Here is a 15274-nt window from a genome sequence, read left to right as displayed (position 1 = left end):
TCTGACTCCTATCTGTGTGTGTGTGTGTAACAAATTGAGTTTTATTTGTGTCTAATTACATCAACATCAGTTGATATAATCTTTTTGGCAGAAAGTCTGTGTGTGTGTGTATGTGTGTGTGTGTGTGTGTGTGTGTCTGTGTGTGTGTGTGTCTGTGTGTGTGTGTACTGTATGTGTGTGTACTGTATGTGTATGTGTATGTGTGTGTGTGTGTGTGTGTTGTGTGTGTCGGTGTGTGTCTGTGTGTGTGTGTGTGTGAGTGAGTGAGTGTGTGTGTGTGTGTGTGTGTGTGGTGTGTATGTGTGTGTGTGTGTGTGTGTGTGTGCATGTCTGTGTGTGTGTGTTTGTGTGTGTGTGTGTGTGTGAATTTGAGTGTGTGTGTGTGTGGTGTGTGTGTGTGTGTGGCGTGTGTGTGTGTGTGTGTGTGAGTGTGAGTGTGTGTGTGTGTGTGTGTGTGTGTGTGTGTGTGAGTGTGTGCCTGTGCATGTATGTGTGTGTGTGTGTGTGTGTGTGTGTGTGTGTGTGTGTGCTGTGTATCTGTGTGTGTGTGTGTGTGTACCTGTGTGTTTGTTTTGTGTGTGTGTGTGTGTGTATGTGTGTGTGTGTGTGTGTGTGTGTGTGTGTTTGTTTTGAAGTCTGTGTGTGTGAGTTTGAGTGTGTGTGTGTGTGTGTGTGTGTGTATCTGTGTGTGTGTGTGTGTGTGTATTTGTGTGAGTATCTGTGTGTGTGTGTGTGTGTGTGTGTGTGTGAGTTTGAGTGTGTGTGTCTGTGTGTCTGTGTGTGTGTCTGTGTGTGTGTGAGTGAGTGAGTGTGTGTCTGTGTGTGTACGTGTGTGTGTGTGTGTGTGTGTGTGTGTGTGTGTGTGTGTGTGTGTGTGTGTCTGTGTATCTCTGTGTGTGTGTTTATGTCTCTGTGTGTGTGTGTGTTTGTGTGTGTGTGTGTGTGTGTGTTTGTGTGTGTGTGTGGTGTGTGTTTGTGTGTGTGTGTGTTGTTGTGTGTCTGTGTGTGAGTGAGTGTGTGTGTGCGTGTGTGTATTTGTGTGTGTGTGCATTTGAGTGTGTGTGTGTGTGTGTATCTGTGTGTGAGAGAGTGTGTGTCTCTGTGTGTGTGTGTGTGTGTGTGTGTGTGTGTCTGTGTGTCTACTGTTCTCTGTGTGTGTGTGTGTGTGTGTGTGTCACCCTAAGCGTGTGTGTGTATGTATCTGTGTGTGTATGAGCTTTTTTCACTTCACCCGAAGCCGATGGCGGTCCAGTAGTTTCTGGCTCCCTGGTGCGGTCCGATCATGGGCAGCAGGTCAGGTGTGTATGTGATCGGTCCAGACACAATGTTGATGATGTCAGCGTTCTTCAGAACCGGCACCATCTCCATAGCCCTCTCCACATGATCCATGATCCGGTCCAGATCGGACTCAAACAGCTCCTTACCGAAACCTGCCACACACACCTGATTATTTCTGACTGTGCTGTGATTTCGCTGTGATCTGACCTCAGTAACCGTTTGCTGACCTGGAGGAACTCCGTCTCTGACCCACGAGTCCTGCAGCTTCATCTTCTCCTCCTTCTCGTAATCCCCAAAAATCAACCCATCTCACACCCCACGCAGGTAATACGAGCCCTCCAGATCCCGGATCACAGGAAGCTCCGTCTTCAGCGCCTTCACCTCGGGAACTGTCGCCGTGACGACGTACTGGTGATGCACTGGGATGGTGGGGTGCTGGAAACCGATCATCTGACCCAGTTCACGCGCCCAGAACCCTGAGATCAGATATATTTTATATATTTTATATATTATATATCACTGCTGTCAGAGCTCCAGTGAAAAAGTGCATCTCCTGTTGTCTCACATATTTGTTTAGATCTGTTTAAACGCTGCTTGATCTGTGCAGATTTCTCTCCTGATTCACACCAGAACACTTTTTCACTGGAGGAAGTGTTATTATGGATTATAGACTCTATGTATTTGAGTTAAAAACATCTAAATGTTGGATGTGTTTCATCTTTTGTCTTCTCCAGATGTTAACTGATGGACTGGAGTGCTGTGGATTACTTGTGGATTATTGTGATGTTTTTATCAGCTGTTTGGACTCTCATTCTGACGGCACCCATTCACTGCAGAGCATCCATTGCTGAGACACTGATGCAGTGCTACATTTCTCAGAAACAAACTCATCCTGATCTCAGATGAACTGAGGGTGAACACATTTTCACAATTCTCACTTTTGAGTGAACTGTTCCTTTAAGAAGAAACCCCTGAGCAAAAGAGACACACAAACACTCCAGATGTCCTGAAATAATCACACAGAACATGATCCATCAGTCTGAAATAACCTCTAGCAGCCCCACACACACACGCACACACTCTTTCTATAGGCGTACTGGTTTTTACACTGAGCTAATGATATTTTCTAACCCCTAACAACCCAAAAAAAAAAACAAAAACCTCAACATATTTAAATAAAAAAGGAAAACATTGTTTAGTATGTTCATTCGCCTGTTAATTACAGTGTGTGGATAAGAACTAGTTCAGCCAGAGCCACAAACACACAATCACAAACATCTGTAGTGCTGTGAGGTGTGGTCTGATTGGTCGAGGTGGTTTTTCAGGCACCAATCACGGCTCACAGTGTGTTTGTGGGTTAGCAGGGTTCAGGGTAACTGGATCCTCCTGCAAACATTCCGTGAGCTCTGACCTTTGAATTCCTGGTGTGTTTGACTGATCCCAGATCTGCAGCTCTGACCTGACAGAACCTAGTGATGTCATTGCACTTCATGAACATCATGCTACAGCAAGAATGAGAAACGACGATAAACCGCAAACTCCATCAAAACATGTTCAGAAAAGATTAATTCGCTTAGAAACGAGATATAAGGGCTGTCTCTTCAATAACAGACTTTTATTCTCCAGTTCTTGTTTTGCATGTAAAAGCAGTAGTTCTGCAGGTAAAGTCACTGTTTACAGCCAGAACCGTTAAGTGTGCGTCTAACCTCAAACACAAGGAGTGAGACAAACTAACAGCTCATACTCTATACCAGTCTGAATAGAGCAGAATAGAACTGATTAGAATAGAACAGAACAGAAAAGAATAAAATATAAGAGAACATAGTAGAATAGTATAAAATAGAACCATTTAGCATGATATAGAATAGAATAGAAAAGACCAAATTAGAATCTAGAAGAGAATAAAACAAAAATAGAATATAAAAAATAAAAAGTATAGAACAGAACAGAATAGACTAGAAGAGAATAGAACAGATTTCAATAGTACAGAATAAAACAGCAGATTTTGTTTGGACAGGTTGAGGGAAAAAGAATAGAATAGAATAGAATAGAATAGAATAGAATAGAATAGATCTGAGTCAATGACTGAAGTTGAGGGCTTTCACAAAAAGAACTGAAGTCAGGGTTTTGTTTGGACAGGTTGAGGGAAAAAAACAAATGAAGAGTTCTGGTGAGAAACTGGCTGAGCTGAGGCGTGTGAGAGAGACCTCTGATGATTGGCTGAGAGATGAACTGTTGGCAAGAGCTGATTGGCTGGTCATGTGAGTGGGGCAGAAGGCCAAAACCCCAAAAACATTCAACTTGGACCAACATCAGCCACACACACACACACAGATTTGACTCTGGTTCTTCATTACTCATTTCAGTCCTCATGTTTAAACAGACTCACACCTCTGGATCAGCAGCACATGACACACATTAAAGGTTCAGCACACTCATTTCAGAGACAGACGGACGCTCAGAAAACAGCCGACAGCAGCAGAGATGGATTATGGGACACAGTCAGGTGTGTTTGCTATAGGAGAGGTCAGAGGTCAGCAGCGATCGGCCCGTGTGACCGTACAATGTGTGTCTGATCATCTTATCAAAGCTGCTTCAGCACATTCCCACAGGAACATCAGCACAAACTATTACAACAAAACCCGCTGAAAGATCTGGCCCCATGACGCAAGTCGGATTTAGCTGATTCTAGTAAAATCTGGATATTAAAAACGTTAAATCACTATAATACAAGAGTCTACTTTGAGTCAAATGCCAGATACAGTTTACTGTGTCACCAAAATACCATGATATTAAGAGTGCTCTGATCAGGATCACAGGAAGCAGTACCTGCAGATACGGTCACAGACCAGACATTCATTCAGGGCCTGAATTTCAGAAACCTCTTAGGTGACTCTTGTGGGGGGAATTTTTCATTTGAGTTCATCATGTGTGTTATTTATTCACTGATTGTGAATTGCTCTGAAACTGTCAGCCTGTAGAACCTGCAGCGCTTACATTTATTTCATGAAGTCACTGCCTTTTGAAGTTTGATAATCACATTAGCATTCATTCTCAAATTTAAGATGTCTTAAAATGATAAAACTTAAGATCTGCAATACGTTTTATGTCTTTAATTTGATCAAGCTATATTGAAGACTTTTTAAAACCCTTCAGAAAGTCTTTGGCCTCGTTTACACTGCCAGTTAAATATGACCCTATTTATTGCTCATATGTGACACAGACGCATGCATTCAGATATTTCGAGATTGCGCAGGCCTCATCAGTGGATATTTCGAGATGGGACTGTTGTCAGGCTTCATTGCATATGTGGAAAAAACTACAATCGGTACTAACGACGTCAATGTGACCCATGCTGGCATATGTGCACACGGGGCTATGCGAGGCGAAAAAATGCTCCATGTAAAAACAGGCAGATCGGATTTGTACATTTTCTGAGAGGATTAACATTACAGTAGCTACCATTTCTATGCTCGCACTGACTCATCCAAAGTGCGTGCATATAACAGCGCACGATCCTGATAATAGCAATTTGGTACTTTTCTCATGCAGACATCATCTGCTTGTCTGAACGGGAACGCATATGTGACCCATGCTGGCAAATTATATTAGTGTGCATTCGCACGGGCTATTTAAAGCTACAGGCAAAAAATGGAGGACTTCAAAAAATGCTGTGGCAAGTAGTAATTAAACATCTAAAATTAATTTTTTTTTTCTTTATTTTTGTACATTTTCTGAGAGGAGTAATGTTGACAACAGTAGCGCGATGTTTCAGGCCGTTTTCTCCAAGCGGATATGGGCGTGTAAACGGACAGCCAAAAAAAATCGGATATAGGACTCATCTGACCTGCATGTGCGTGCATATAAGTCAGACAGCTGCAGCTCTGAAATATAAACGCGGAGCAGATGCTCCTCAGTGAGGGGTGTGGCCTAATGCGGGTGAGCAAACATGTAGGGTGTGGTTTAACACGTGTGAGCTTAGCATGTGGTGTGTGGTTTATCATGGCTGTTTGAGGGTGTGGTCTACCACATAGGTTCCATACGATCTTGTGGTCTATCTTGTGGGGGTGTGGTCTACCATATGGGGGTGTGGTCTATCATGTGGGTGTGGCTAGGGCTGGGTATCGATTCAGATGTCTCGATTCGATTCGATTTGATTCTCGAATTTTTTTTTTTATTACATTCAGTGAATATAGTTTTAATACAAATGCTATTGATATTTCTAAAAAATGAACAGTAAACATAATTTTACAAATGGTGAATTTATAAAAAAAAATTAAGAGCCACAGGCCTGTATTTTAAACCTTTTCTTTTTCTGTATAGGGTCCTTTTTTAAACAATAATAGGGCCATATAAAATGTTCTTATTCATTTTTCTGGTAATCAGATGAGGGCATAAAACAATTTAATTTATTCAAATGAAAAACCCTTTTATTTTATTTTTTGCCAAACAAAGTGCTGCACAACAGAGGTTTACTATTATTTAAAATTAAAAAGAAAACAAATGTGATTATTCCTTTAAAAATAAAGATTTATTAATATTTATTATTAGTAGTAGTTTTAGTAGTAGCATTGTTGTTACATTGAGTCTTAAGACTGCTAAATAATAATATATTTTTGACAATTTCTTCACGTTACACTAAACTTTTATTTTGACGGGTTGCCGTGAGGAACTTGCAGCTGCTGTGTATGTGATATGACGGTAGTTTTGTCAGATTAAATGGTAAAATGCTATGTGAAGTGAAAACACTCAGAGCATCCGCACTGGGGATGAAATTCATATATTCATTCATTCATTCATCATTGTTCAGACGACAGAGACTGAAAACACCGCAAATCTCAGCGTCGTCTTGTGAACAGTATCTTGTGCACTGAAACAAAACAAAAAAATAAAGGGTACTGGAAAACTAATGAACGATTAATCAAATCTTCTTTTAAATGTTTGCTGAAATAGTTTTTTTTTTTATCGAATCGCCCAGACGAAAAAATAGGTTTGGCCCAGACTTAGGGTGTGGCCTTGTGGCAGTGGATGATCTATCAGCTATCTTTTGGGGGTGTGGTCTGTCATGAGGGGTGTGGACTAACATGTTGATGTGTGGTCTGACATGTGGGTGTGGTCTGTCATGAGGGTTGTGGACTAACATATGGGGTGTGGCCTATCTTGTGGGAGGTGGTCTAACATATGGGGGTGGCCTATTTTGTGGGTGTGGTCTTACATATGGGTGTGTGGTCTATCATGTGGGATGTGGTTTAACATGTGGGAGTGGCCTAACCTGTGGCATTGACGATGCGATTGGCTCGTATGGTTCCGTGTGGCGTCTGGACGTCCCATCTGCCGTCGGCGGTCGGAGTGAGGCCTGTGACAGGAGCGGGATAATAGATCTGAGCGCCGTACATTCGCGCTCCCGCCGCCAGAGCCATCGTCAGAGAATACGGGTCGATGTGACCGTCACCCGGATTATAAAGACCCGCCAACACCTGACACACAGAGACAAGCAGCTTCAGCATCCACACATTTAACATGTATACCGGATTTTCCAGAATATAAGTCATTTTTATTATATGATGTTGCATTTTAGTTTTAACACTTTAACGAGAAAAAATGGAAAAACAGGAAAAAGACAATAAATCAACATTAGTATCTATCTACCTATAGATGTGTAATTTTACATGACTAATTTTACATTATTTATATATGTAATAATAAAGTGTGACAAATCACCCCAAAGTGTTTTGATCTGTGTTTTTTCTCTCTCTCAAGAATGCAATTTTGACTGGGAGTGACTTATAGTATGTATGTGTGTTGTCCTCAGGCGTTCGTACCTTGTCCATGTTTAGCAGAGGAAAGAGCTGCTGGATCTTCTCGGGGCCGATGAGGAACTGTGGCGTCGGGTGCCAGTGTGTTCTGGTCATCTGATATTTGAGCTCATCCACTCGAACCGGAGTCGACGCCAGTCTGATGCTGCCAGGCTGATGGAAGCCCACGGCCTGCGGCACAAACACACAACACACTCAATACAGCTGTAAACGCCTCACAGAGCTGAAGCAGCTCCTTACTAGCTTGAGTAAACATGTGTAATGATGTGTCTCACCTGTCCCGTCTCAGCCTCGAGCTGCTCGAAGAGTTTAATGCTGTAATAATGAATCTTCTTCAGATTAATGCCTGGATGATAGTATGTGGTGAGTCCCGCCTGTGGACGAAAATATCATCCGTTCAGACTCAGCACATACACACGGCATAACCTCTGCCATACGCTGTCAGTCACCTCAAACAGATACTCCAGTGAGACTTCAAAACAAGTCATTTTCACAGTCAGCTGTCATGCTTTTCACATTTACATTCATGCATTTGGAAGATGCTTTTATCAGAAATGAGCAGCATTGCATTCAATCCCTCAGTAACTGATCAGCAGCTTTCATGACTGATGGTTGTCCTGACTTACACGGTTTGTTGCAACCAGGAGCATTTACTAAAACAGCAAATCTAGATTGTATTTGACCCCTGACCCGTGTGCGTACCGCGTGCCATGTGGACCCGGCCGTCAGCTCGGACTTTTCCAGCAGCACCACGTCCTTCTGTCCGGCTTTGGCCAGATGATACGCCAGACTGACCCCGACACACCCGCCACCGATGACCACAGTCTCCGCCGAGTCCTTCAGACGCTTCCCCAGAACCCCGGGAGGATCTCTGAGACGCAGAACAGACCCATCACACATGCATTCAGCGGCACAGATCCATGCAGTCACACACACTGCACACTCCCTTATTATTTCTGCAGAATCTGTCATTTTGATTATTACAGTATTAATCCCAATCGGTTTGAATGTTCCCATGCATTCCCAAATAGAGAGCTATATCTCATATTTCGTCAGACATGTCTCTTAAACGTCTAGTCTGTCAGATATAATACATATTTTCTCAGCTCTGTGTCAGTTATTTCTCACCCGTCAGCTGTCGCGAGGCTCCGCGCAAAAACGCGCAGTGTTTTTCTCCTGAAGTCTTGCCTCACGAGAGCGTTAAAAGTGTTTAATATTCGCGACATTTTGTGTTTTGTTCCGAATGAAGTTTTCTCGAGTTTCGTCTCGGAGTTTCCAAAGAAACGCTCGCGCAGAAACACGCACGAGCAGCGCGCGCCCGCCTGTCAGAGCGCGTCAAAGACCCGGGGATTCATAAACATTAACAAACCAACTCAATCTACAGGAGAACACTGAATGCACACACCAAAATAGAATGATCTGATTATATCTGAAGTGTTGACTTGCAATAATATATCTAGAGTGAATGAACGATCTGCAGCACAAACAGAGGTGTAGCAATCCTGAGTGTGTGTGTGTGTGTGTGTGTGTGTGTGTGTGTGTGTGTGTGTGTGAGGCAGCAGATCACATGATCAGTAATCAGCTCTGACACGATCAATGATCAATAACTCGTCTAGAATCACTGTCTGCAGCAGTTTTTCCATCTGACAGAGTTTTGGCTGACGATCTGCAAAGGTTCCCTCAAAGTTACGAACAAACATTCTTCCAGCTCCGTTTGTTCATGTAACATTTCAGTTCGTCTAACATGTTTAAATGTTACCGCTTTGTTTCAGAATGTTCTGATTTATTCTTACTTTTATTATATGATACTTTTGAATGTTCAGAAAACATTCCCACAATGTTTGCAAATGGAACGTTCTTTTAAAATTCACATTACCGAGAAAAAATGTTTTTAAAAACTTGGCGTTTTGAACGTTCAGAAATAACATTATCATTACTTAATGGAGACATTAGAAAAACATGTTACTACTTGTTTCCAAACGTTCAGAGAACATTCAAAGATACAGTTCTCATAATGTTTGCAGAGTTATATATAATGGAACGTTCCATTAACACTGGCATAACCGAGAAAAAACTTTTCAAAATGTTTGGGAAAACTCGAATATTCAGAAATAATGCTAGCAAAAAGTTCTTAGAACATATTTTTGTGCACGTCAGGATAACAGTTGTGTATTTGTAGTAAGAACACGATTGATGGTACAATGTGTTGCTTTAAAATATAGAAGACAATCACTCTGATGATCCTGATTTACTAAGAAAGATAAAACATTAATCAGTAACACACTGAACTAATTTAGGTTTCGGGGCCGATCGATCTCTCTCTCTCTCTCTCTCTCTCTCACACACACACACACACACACACACACACACCCCTCCAGCGGTGCTTTATAAGCGCTCATCTCATGTGCATCTCACTCCAGTCTCACTCAGCTCTCCTGAAGGTCTCTGAATCTACTGCTGAATATGGCACCAGTCGGATCAAAGAGGGTGAGTTACAGGTTTAGACACTTTTAGAGATCCTTCAGTCCAGTTTGTGCGTTTCCAAGCGCGTAATTTTTACATAAGAGCGCGAACGCGCCGCGACGCATGAGATCCTGCAGGTGCTTTATATTTAATCTAGCGATTAATATATCAGCTCTCAATTTCACACACATGAACAGAAGCACGCAAACTTGTGTTAAAGTGTGTTAATGCGTTCACGCGCTCGCACCCTGATCCACACGGTTGCGCGCGTCCTTTCGCGTCTCTGCTGTAAATATGCGTGTGTTTTGGCATCATATAGCGCAGAGCTGAGTGTGTGTGTGTGTGTGTGTGTGTGTGTGTGTGTGTGTGTGTGTTCAGGGTGTTCTGGAGCGCCTGGGCGCGGGTGAGGTGGTCATCGGAGACGGAGGCTTCGTGTTCGCGCTGGAGAAGAGAGGATACGTGAAGGCCGGACCCTGGACACCAGAGGCCGCTGCGGAGCACCCGGAGGCCGGTGAGACTCTCCCCAATAACAGACGGTCCCAGCTAACAGGCGAAAGTCAGAAACACATCTCTTCCAGTATTGTTCAGGGACCGTTTAAAAGTAACATTCCCATAATGCTTACAAAATTATAAAAACAAAAAGTTCTCTTAACATTCGTAAAGCCAAGAATTTTTACATTTTTTTAACTTTTAAGAAAACTTTAGAGAACATTCAGTAATAATATTTGAATATATATTATTTTCATAACATTAATATTTTTTATAACATTAGCAAAACATTCTTAGAATATTTTGTGCACTGGGTTACCAGAGATTAATGGATGTGTAGGAATATAATACTATGCTGCTTTTATTACATCTATTAGTTGATTAATGATTCATAACATTTTGTATTATAAGTTTCCTTGAGTGTTATGCTTAAATATGCAAATGAGGCGTTATGTAATTAAATATGCACACATTTGCATATATTTCCATATATTCTATTGCTAGTTTGTACTTGAGCATTTTAAAAGTGTTCAACAAAGCCTAGATTCTTGGTTCCTCCTCATAAACGTCTCATGGAGTGTTTCTTTGGCTCGTTAGCTGTATTTAGGATTTGCACAGAGTTGCGGTGTTTAAGCGTGGCATGTGTTTCTCTCATCAGTGCGACAGCTGCACAGGGAATTCCTGCGAGCCGGGTCAAATGTCATGCAGACGTTCACTTTCTACGCCAGCGACGACAAACTGGAGAACAGAGGGAACAAGCTGACTTTCACTGTGAGTCGCTCGCATTCATCTCAGATCAGTTAGAGCTCATGTTAGACGTTGCACAACTCTGGTCTCAGATCAGCGTGCAAAGATTACAGCCAAAGACTGATAGAGGTGTTTGCTGACCGTCCGCAGGGCCAGCAGATCAACGAGGCCGCCTGCGATCTGGCCAGAGAAGTGGCCAATGAGGGTGATGCTCTGGTGGCGGGCGGAGTCTCGCAGACACCCTCCTACCTCAGCTGCAAGAGCGAAGACGAGGTCAAGAAGATCTTCAAGAAGCAGATCGACGTCTTCATCCAGAAGAACGTGGACTTCCTGATCGCCGAGGTGAGAACGTGCAAACAGAACCTCACGTGAGATCTCAACAAGAACAAGAACTTTTCTCATCACGTGCTCACTGACTGATTGATTGATTGATTGATTGATTGATGGATTGATTGATCTGCAGTACTTCGAGCATGTGGAGGAGGCTGAATGGGCCGTCCAGGTTCTGAAGGCAACAGGAAAGCCTGTAGCAGCCACCCTATGTATTGGACCTGAAGGAGACATGCATGGAGTGACACCTGGAGAGTGTGCGGTCAGACTGGTCAAACAAACACACACACGCACAAACACATACACACACACACATAAACACATAAAATTTAATAAAAATAAAATAAATTAATCGTCCAGGTGTCTTAACCCCAGTTAATTAAATGCATCATCCAGGTGTCTGAAGTGCACTTGTTCAGCGTGGATGGATCCTGCTGGATCTCATGATGCTCTGATGTTCTGTGTTTATGCTCCAGGCGCTGATATTGTGGGTGTGAACTGTCACTTTGACCCCATGACCTGTGTGAAGACCGTGGCCATGATGAAGGCCGGCGTGGAGAAAGCTGGTCTGAAAGCACATTATATGACGCAGCCGCTGGCGTATCACACACCAGACTGCAGCTGCCAGGGATTCATCGACCTGCCAGAGTTCCCCTTCGGTACACACACACACACACACACACACACACACACAGAGACACACACACTTAGAGAGACACACACACACACACACACTAACACATTCAGAGACACACACACACACAGAGAGAGAGAGACACACACACACAGTAACACAGAGACACACAAACACAAAATGAGAATGTTCTGTTGTTATTAAGTCAAGTCAAGTCATCTTTATTTATATAGCGCTTTATACAAAAAAGATTGCGTCAAAGCAACTGAACAACATTAATTAGGAAAACAGTGTGTCAATAATACAAAATGACAGTTAAAGCAGTTCAGCATTGAATTCAGTGATGTCATCATGCAGCTCAGTTCAGTTTAAATAGTATCTGTGCAATAATTTGCAATCAAGTCAACGATATCACTGTAAATGAAGTGTCCCCAACAAAGCAAGCCAGAGGCGACAGCGGCAAGGAACCAAAACTCCATCAGTGAGAGAATGGAGAAAAACCCTTGGGAGAAACCAGGCTCAGTTGGGGGGTCAGTTCTCCTCTGACCAGACGAAACCAGCAGTTCAATTCTAGGCTTTAGCAAAGTCAGATTGTGCAGAAGAATCATCTGTTTCCTGTGGTCTTGTCCCGGTGGTCGTCTGAGACAAGGTCTTTACAGGGGATCTGTCTCTGGGGCTCTAGTCCTGGTCTCCGCTGTCTTTCAGGGCTGTAGAGGTCCTTTCTAGGTGCTGATCCACCATCTGGGCTGGATACTGACTGGATCCGGGTGACCCTCTGATCTTAATGCAGCCTAAATCTGGTGGCTACGATGACCTCGGAATAAGAGAGAAACAGACTAATATTAGCGTAGATGCCATTCTTCTAATGATGTAGCAAGTACATCGGGTGTTATGGGAAGTGTTCCCAGTTTACCTAATTAATGCAGCCTAAAAATCCTTTAATGGATTTGAATATTAGAAGCGTATTAGTGTGTTAAAGAGATGGGTCTTTAATCTAGATTTAAACTAGAGTGTGTTGGGCCCTCCCGAACAATGTAGGTAGGTTTAAGAGTGCGCTAATAGTGAGTCTGCCTCCCGCAGTTGACTTTGATATTCTAAGGTATTATCAAATTGCCAGAGTTTTGAGAACGCAGTGGACGTGGAGGACTAGGTAAAAGAGCTCATTCGCCCTGAGGTTAAACCATTCTGGGCTTTATATAATAAGCAAGATTTTAAAATCTATACGATGTTTGATAGGGAGCCAGTGTTTTGTTGAACGGACCGGGCTAATATGATCATACTTCCTGGTTCTAATAAGAACTCTAGCTGCTGCATTTTGGACTACTGGAGTTTGTTTAAAAGCGTGCAGGGCAACCACCCAATAAAGCATTACAATAGTAACCTTGAGGTCATAAACGCATGGATTAAAATTTCTGCATTTGACATTGAGAGCATAGGTAGTAATTTAGATATATTTTTGAGATGGAAAAATGCAGTTTTACAAATGCTAGAAATGTGGCTTTCTAAGGAAAGGTTGCTATCAAATAACACACCTAGGTTCCTAACTGATGACGAAGAATTGACAGAGCAGCCATCAAGTCTTAGACAGTGTTCTAGGTTATTACATGCAGAGCTTTTAGGTCCTATAATTAACACCTCTGTTTTTTCAGAATTTAAGAGTAACGGCCCTAATACTGAGCCTTGAGGTACTCCATACTGCACTTGTGATCGATATGATACCTCTTCATTCACTGCTACGAATTGATGGCAGTCATATAAATATGATTTAAAACATGCTAATGCACTTCAATTAATGCAAACAAAGTGTTCTAGTCTATGCAAAAGAATGTTGTTGTCAATAGTGTCGAACACAGCACTGAGTGTTACTGAATATAGTTCTGTGAACCTTCAAATAACTTCATAAGGACGTTCAGAGAACATTATATGTACAAGGATGTATATCAAATATCAATAATGTTAAACAGAAACTACAACAAATATAATTTTTGCATTTTCATTTGCTCCAATAACAAAACAAAACATTGCATTTCTAATAATTTCCAAAAGAGGAAGTGAATATGGAGAGATTCTGTTGGTCAGAAGAGAGAAAGATGTCAAACTCACTGTTGTAATTATACTAAATTTAGTTTATATAACATTTTTAAAAGTATATAATTATTTTAAAAATTAAAATATAAAAAAAAAAAAAAACATTGATAACTGTGGAAACGCATCATCACCCTCCACTGACTCACAGTTGTTATAATTGTGAGTCTCGTGATCACAGTGTATTTGTGGTTTAATATGTGAACGAGCAGCTGATGTGTGTGTGTCCTCCAGCTCTGGAGCCGCGGATCCTCACACGCTGGGAGATGCAGCATTACGCCAGAGAGGCCTATAAGGCGGGAATCCGTTACATCGGCGGCTGCTGCGGGTTCGAGCCGTACCACATCCGCGCCGTGGCCGAAGAGCTGGCAACCGAGAGAGGAATCCTGCCCGAAGCCTCTGAGAAACACGGCATGTGGGGCAGCGGCCTGGAGATGCACACCAAACCCTGGGTCCGAGCCAGGTGAGAGAGAGAGAGAGAGAGAGAGAGAGAGACATAGAGAGAGAGAGACTGAACACATGCGTCTGTGATGCTGATGGATGTTTGCTCCGCAGGGCCCGTCGTGATTACTGGGAGCGGCTGAAGCCGGCGTCCGGTCGCCCGCTGTGTCCCTCCATGTCCACTCCTGACGGCTGGGGGGTCACCAAAGGTCACGCCGAGCTCATGCAGCAGAAGGAGGCCACGACCGCGGAGCAGCTGCGCCCGCTCTTCCAGAAAGCCGACTGCAAACACTGAGGGTCAGAGGTCGCGCCGCGTTCAGACACCTGCGGTACTTCAGGAGACACTTAGAGAAATAATCTGTCTACCTCTTCCCTTCTGTATTGTACCTTTACAAACGCTGATTTCATGCATAGGATTGTTTACTTCAGCAGGACCAGACGTTCTTTAGAAACCATACGAAAGTTGAATCTCCCTCGAAGTGTAATTGTGCCTTTAGAGACCATTCTGTATTTGACTGTCGCCGCGCATCACGCTAACATCACGGATCGGTCACATGACTGATGTGGCGGAGCTGCATTCCAGATGTTGGGAACACTCCAGTCCGACCACAGCTTCCATTCAAGAGTCGGATTCCTGATGCTCAATAAAAATTCATCATGATCTCAATCGCTCTCTTTGTCATGGAGTTATTTCATAAATGAACGAGATTTCAATTATTAGACATAACGTACGAGATCATGTGATCTATTGATAAGTATGTTTACACACACAAAAACAGCAACAGTACACAGACGGTGAAATAAAACAAGAATCTGAAAACAAAAAATGTCTGATTAACCGGCCTTACTGGAGAAACGTTTAACATTGAGAGAACGTTCTGAGAACACCGTTAGCTCATAACTCGTGAATAGAGCATAATAACACAATATGAGCTCTATTTAAGAATGAGCACAGCATCCACAGGTGAAATATGTACAAAGTTAAAGGATT

At 42.7% G+C, this 15274-nt stretch overlaps 2 protein-coding genes across 2 annotated transcripts in view; one reads left to right on the top strand and one right to left on the bottom strand.

Annotated features, from left to right (window-relative positions):
* Positions 1-8589, bottom strand: part of dmgdh (dimethylglycine dehydrogenase) — a 13418-nt gene extending 4829 nt beyond the window's left edge. The window contains 7 exon segments of the mRNA XM_042778480.1: positions 1232-1430; positions 1506-1754; positions 6551-6755; positions 7101-7265; positions 7370-7468; positions 7797-7965; positions 8223-8589. Of these exon segments, the coding sequence (XP_042634414.1) occupies positions 1232-1430; positions 1506-1754; positions 6551-6755; positions 7101-7265; positions 7370-7468; positions 7797-7965; positions 8223-8320 (1184 nt within the window). The 5' untranslated portion in view covers positions 8321-8589.
* An 834-nt stretch (positions 8590-9423) lies between these two features.
* bhmt (betaine-homocysteine methyltransferase) lies at positions 9424-14950 on the top strand. The gene is made up of 8 exons (XM_042778479.1): positions 9424-9581; positions 9936-10068; positions 10705-10817; positions 10944-11135; positions 11257-11400; positions 11596-11782; positions 14077-14305; positions 14398-14950. The coding sequence occupies exons 1-8, from the start codon at positions 9558-9560 to the stop codon at positions 14576-14578; spliced, it is 1203 nt and encodes a 400-aa protein (XP_042634413.1). The 5' UTR covers positions 9424-9557; the 3' UTR covers positions 14579-14950.
* Positions 14951-15274: the final 324 nt, after the last annotated feature.

This window comes from Cyprinus carpio, chromosome A21 (genome assembly GCF_018340385.1).
Source record: "Cyprinus carpio isolate SPL01 chromosome A21, ASM1834038v1, whole genome shotgun sequence".
Lineage (NCBI taxonomy): Eukaryota > Metazoa > Chordata > Actinopteri > Cypriniformes > Cyprinidae > Cyprinus > Cyprinus carpio.
Note: the sequence above shows the minus strand (reverse complement) of the source record. Positions and strands in the feature narration are given on the sequence as shown.

What these genes read in the sequence shown, in the direction of transcription:
- bhmt (XM_042778479.1), top strand. Translation starts at nt 9,558, where the DNA reads ATGGCACCAGTCGGATCAAAGAGG. An exon ending in GTGCGGTCAGACTGGTCAAA is followed by an intron (nt 11,401 to 11,595) that starts CAAACACACACA and finishes TGTGTTTATGCT; the next exon opens with CCAGGCGCTGATATTGTGGG. An exon ending in CCTGCCAGAGTTCCCCTTCG is followed by an intron (nt 11,783 to 14,076) that starts GTACACACACAC and finishes TGTGTCCTCCAG; the next exon opens with CTCTGGAGCCGCGGATCCTC.